This window comes from Polypterus senegalus, chromosome 5 (assembly GCF_016835505.1).
Source record: "Polypterus senegalus isolate Bchr_013 chromosome 5, ASM1683550v1, whole genome shotgun sequence".
Lineage (NCBI taxonomy): Eukaryota > Metazoa > Chordata > Cladistia > Polypteriformes > Polypteridae > Polypterus > Polypterus senegalus.
This window is the reverse complement of record NC_053158.1, coordinates 47,761,643-47,767,435: the sequence shown is the minus strand read 5'-3', so window position 1 is coordinate 47,767,435 and position 5,793 is coordinate 47,761,643. Positions and strand designations below refer to the sequence as shown.

The window sequence follows — 5,793 nt, the reverse complement described above, 5'->3', positions numbered from 1 at the left end:
TAAAAAGCAAAGGTTGGTGTTCTACATTGTAGTTTTGCTTTCCTGATAAAAGGTAAACGCCATACAGGTTGACTCTAATACAAAGTAGCAAATTAACCGAAATGGACATAATGGAAAATTGTTTGCTTATAACTTCTGTCAGATCATCAAAATAATAAATAATCTAGTCAGGCTGAAAATAACTGCAAAACAGTCACTTACAAAGTGCACAATAAATCATTTGAATAAAATAATTTAACACTCGCAACCAGGCATAAAGTTTTTGTTTTCATTCTCAGCTTCATTTTGAGCATAAATTATATTTACATAATCAAGTATAGTCAAAGCTAGAAGAAAATGTATTTTTAAAGGTATGTTCTTTCTTTTCAAGTGCTTCTCTTTTTTTTTTTTTCTTTTTTCTTTTTAACATTTCCCTCTTTGAAGCCACAAAGTAAATTTGCACTTCTGTGATCACAGTCCTAAAGAGTCCGTACGTCTTTATTCATAGCGAGTTATCCATAAGTTTGTATGCGGGCATTTATGCTATTTTTCGATGTCATTTAAAATGCAGCTAATGGACGAAAAACTGTTTTAAGGCTTATCAGTGCACTGCTTGCAGAGGCTGGAGGTGACGTTGTTAAATAGGGCACATTTGTCCGGACAAGATGCGGCTGCTAGTCCGGCAGGAAAAGGGTATCCCGTCGGCTGTTCGTAGGCACTCAAACCTGGGTTAAGCGCACTGTTAGCTGGCAGGGAGGCTGCGGATATAGCCTGACCTTGGTTAAGATAAGCCACTAGCCTTCGCATTTCTTCCAAAGCCTGAGCCTGCATGAGGATGTAATTTTTGGCTAGTAGCAAAGTGGCGATTTTGGAGAGTTTCCGTACAGACGGGCTGTGAGCGTACGGTATAACCGCTCTCAGTTCATCCAGGGCATCATTTAAGTCGTGCATCCGCCTTCTCTCCCTGGCATTAATGTTCAATCTTAGGGTCTTCTGCTCTTTGTTTTTCTTAGTATTGGAGGTCTCGGCTTTGCCTCCCGGTGTCGAGGTCCTCTGATCTGACATGAGCACCATCTCACACCGGTCGTCGCTGTCATCGTCTGGGCTTTGCTCTCCGCCGCTGCTCTCTGCTGCCGAAGTCCTGTTGCCAGTTTTCCCGTACTTAACGCATAAAGATCCACTTGAAAGACCGAGTCCTCCTCCTCTGCCTCCACCCAGTCCTCCCGCCTGGATTGGGTCGGAGTCAGACTGATCGAAACAGTTGATCGGTGATTGGCGATCTCTGGAAGACAGATCGATACCGCCGGGCGATCTGAAAGAGTCCATTTTTTTTGCTGAGACGGCGCTGAGAGTTTTGTGGAAGAGGTCCCCTTCGGCTCCGTTAATGTTCATACTCCTTTCTATAGATCACACACAGTGGTTAAAAATGTATGTCTATTTAGACACGGGCAGCGGTTGTAACTTTCTATTTTGCGAGTCGATCTTGACGGCTGCTCTACTTTTGAAGTGATGTGTGTAGTCAGCTCAGCTCCGGCGCTTATCCGCCTGCGATTCACCTTCGCCAGATTTCGGAAGCGATCAGCAACAGCAGCAGCAACAGACGGGGGAGTCTTTTACATCATTATCTCAAAGCAGGTTATTATTATGAAGAAGATTCGCCTATTGGGACGGATCTTTCTACCCAATCAGGTTAACGTTTTAATTAATAGGATTAAAACGGTAACAAACAATCCCGAGCGCTATCTGCCCCCTCCGTCTGGATGGTCTCTCTTCCACTTGTGTGTCACCGAGGAGCTGCTTACAGCTTTATAAAAGGCGTCGGCTCTATTATTCTCGTTGCCATCTGTATACAAAACTTCATGCATATGTTTGCAAGGCGTTGTGTCCTATTAGTAACCCGACTACTGCCTTCAGCTTGACATGTGTGCCGACTTTCACCCATCGATGAGCACACTAAATGCCCCCTTTATATCCAAGAGTTTACGTGAAACCCTAGCCTAAAACTGTTTTCCCCCCAATTACTGTCAAAGAGAGGGTGTAATTTATTAACCACTGTGAACTGTGGTTTAAATATATAAGCATGGCACATTCGACCCATAGCAACAATTTCTAGGATTTTACTTAACTACTCCTTTGGTGATCTATTGCCATCACTTACTTGAATGCTAACATGTTTCTGATAATTTTATGCTTTCATAGTTTTTTTGCTGCCAAACTTCCGTTATATAACAAATAGATTCTCACACATTTATATATCGGTGGCGTGTTATTAAAAGTCCCAGCACACAAAGATAAACCATTTTATGTATTTAGTTCTGAGGAACATGGTGTTTAAAGGAAGGAAAGGGCAGACAATTCTGCCAGTTAAGTGATGTGTCTTTGATTGTGTGGGACAGTTACAACAAACAATGCAAACTGCCTCATTTAATAAACAGAATGAGAACGAAAGAAGCTGTTTTCTTACTGAGCAGCAAGGCCAGGCATGCACACCTTTTTCAGTGGTTCCTCTAAGGCCACAGCGTTGTCTCTTTAAATATTTAGTAATTCTTCCTATAAAGCACCTTTTGACCTTTAAACACAGCTTTTTTGGACGGCAGAAAGACAGAATTTCTACTCTTCTATCACATCCATTTTATATGGCGTTGACACAGAGAACGCGTGGATGTATTTGTTGCTGTGATTTCATTAAAAAACCTTTTAATTGTGTCGTTCTGTGTTGGCCCCAGGTGTTCGACTCTTTTCATTACATTTTTCTCTAATGTGATGAAATTCTAATTCTCGTCTTACCATATGGTTAAATTTTTCCGCTGAGAATTGGTTGAAGGGGGAGAAATAATCTATTAATCTCCGTAATAGATTCACAAATGAGAGTTGCCACAGAACCTGTTTTGAAAAGTATTATCATAACAGTTGGGTGCTTCGTGTGATCAAGGGACAGTCAGCTTTGAACGGATATGTTAGCTGCTGAAGATTTTATTTCAGAAATGAAAGAACGCGTGCATTCTTCAGAAGAGACACTCATATTAACACCTAGGAGAATTCTATTGAACTGCTCAAATCTGGTTTAGTCAACTAGAAGAGTTCTGTTACAACTAATTAATAATAGGGCATTATTATCTCCAACACCGTGTATATGAAATATCCTGCAGAGAAGGTCTCCCAGCAAATCTGTAAAAGAATGACATGTTATTGGTAACACCTATTAGTATTATATTTTAAAGCAGTTATTTAAAATGATATAAATACTTTCTAAAAATGTAATATGTCAATGGCGCCTTTAATAAATAAACGCAGTGTCTCAAGGCGCGTCCAGTATTGTTTCTTTTGCACCCCACTTACATCAGTTTTTAAAGATATGATGTCTATGCAAGTTGAATATTGTAAACAAGTAAAATAAGAAAAAAATGTGGCAGATTAAATAATATTGACATAGCTGAATATAAGAAAATAATCTTCTCCAAAGCGCATAGTTCAATTTAGAGTCGCGGGGGTCGGAGCCTAATTGGGCGCAAAGCAGGACCGCCCCGAGCTGGGCGCAGTGCCTTGTAAGAGACCACTCACCTAAGGAACTCACCCACCGGGATAATTTAAAAGTAAAACTGCCTAACGCGTACGGCTTTGCAGAGGAGACCTAGGGAGAACGTGCAAACTCCACGTAGATAGCGACGCAGATCAGCATTTGCACACAAGATCCTCAATCAACGAGGCGGCAGAGCGGCGAGCTCCGTCATCTTGCCGCCTACGTTGAGTAAAATATGTAGAAATCCTTCTTTATTTCTCCAGGCTCTTAAGAATAAAGGTTTCAAAACGAAATTGGAAATGCTTATTTTGGTGAATTACAGTATGTGGATTTCAATTAAACAATTATATACACTAGTACTCGGGTGTTGTACCGTGTTAGCCACTATGAATGTAGTGAGAAGTTAAGTAAAATGACACCTTTTACTGATTAACTAAAAAGATTACAATATGCAAGCTTTCGAAGCAACCCAGGCCCCTACCTCAGGCAAGATGTAACGAATATACAGTATATAGCTAGATATAGATATGTAATATAGAAATAGATAGCCTATATATAGATAGATAGATAGATAGATATACACACACTATGAGACGATGAGGATGCACTTTCAATGCATTAATAGTTTAGTCATTATCTGTCTTTTGCGTTTTAGTTTTTTCTAATAAATCCGCCACTAAACTAACATACACCTTCGGTGAGACAACTTTTACAACGATAAAAGACAAATAAAAAAATAGTAAACGGGCACTTGGAGAGCCTGCTTCGAAACTTGAATTTCTGTGGCAGATGTTCTAAACCAGTTCAATATTTGTAATGAATTGATATGAATTATACTGTCTAAGCATAGAAACGTGTGAGAATATCGAATAAATAATACAATTAAACAAAAAAGTAAAAGAGAAAATCATTTTTCTAGTCCACAGTGCCATCTACTGAAAAACAGAGTTATTGCATTTTAGGTTTACTTGTTACAACATGTCCTTTTTTGTTAAAGATTTAGAGATTTACTGTTTACTATGACTTTTCAATATTTTAACTGCGCAGAACAGGTTATTTATCAGTTTTGGATTGCCTGTCACATTTGATTTTAGGGTGCGTCTCCTGTTCAATTTTAATGTTTTGTTGTTTATTTGGACCTTGTAAAAACGGTGTAGAGGAGTTTGCATAAAATGGTATAGTAATCTGGTAGGAGAAGGAAATGTTCGCAGTACTAACCCCTGAAAACAAACAACAGCAGCACTTACAGACTTAAATAGATTTAATGTTTATTAACTCCACTTTTGTTTGCTTTTGTGATTTTTTACAACAGAATTACTGAAATACTGCCACTAATGGTAGGCTGTAGGTATCAAAGCAGTTCTAATGGCTTGTTCTCAGATGAAAAACTAATAGTAAAAATGCATTGTTACAAAGTTTATCAAATCACATACTTTTCAGATTTTACTTTCGACAATTATTTTTATAAGAGCTGTTATAACTTGTGAAAGGAGAAACTACATATAACTTGCATCAAACTCCTGATAACACCCAAACAAACAAAACTTTAATTTGCAAAGCTGTAGATCTGAAAATACAATACCATTAGTTGCACCTGAGCAAGTCTTGTTTTATTTAACCAGATTATTGTTTTACATTTTAGTAAGTTGCATCATATACATCATGTTTAAGGGGCTTTGAGATTTGCTTTGCAGAATGAGGCCTGTAAATCAATTTCTACCAGGCTTTAGTAAACAATGTTTAATTCATTGAATGACAAAAAAGACAGAGCTCATTTCAAATGGGGTCGTTTTCTTTGTAAAATTACTTTTCCAAAATGCATTGACTGGCAATCCAAAAGGCCATGCTTAAATACCATTCAGTCCATAAGTACTTTTGCCCAAAATCAAGACACAATTTCAGGAACTGGGAATGTTCTGTTTAGGTTTAATGAATCATTTTTGTACAGTGTGCCCCAGGACGGTGCACCGACTTATGTGATTAAAACACGTTGCTGCATCCACCACAATGAACCACCCAGATTGGGATCCAAGTAACACACTGAACAGTGTGAGGTTTTATACCAGGGGTCCCCAATGTCGGCCCTGGAGGTCCCCCAGTGGCTGCAGGTTTTCATTCTTACCCATAATCAGCAGTTTTTGCTGCTAATTAACTTCTTTTGAGTTAATTTTAATTGACGATTTTTAAAATTTCTTCCCCTAAATTTCTTCATTGTTCCTCTGAATTGCTTCATTGCTTTCCTTAAATGGCACCTAAACAGAAATGAAATGTGAAGTGAGTGAGCCATCAGAAGA

At 38.7% G+C, this 5,793-nt stretch overlaps 1 protein-coding gene across 1 annotated transcript; it reads right to left on the bottom strand.

Moving 5' to 3' along the window:
* Window positions 1-392: 392 nt before the first annotated feature.
* On the bottom strand, window positions 393-2,092 carry bhlhe22 (basic helix-loop-helix family, member e22). Its single transcript, XM_039754160.1, has one exon. The coding sequence runs from the start codon at window positions 1,369-1,371 to the stop codon at window positions 571-573; it is 801 nt and encodes a 266-aa protein (XP_039610094.1). The 5' UTR covers window positions 1,372-2,092; the 3' UTR covers window positions 393-570.
* Window positions 2,093-5,793: the final 3,701 nt, after the last annotated feature.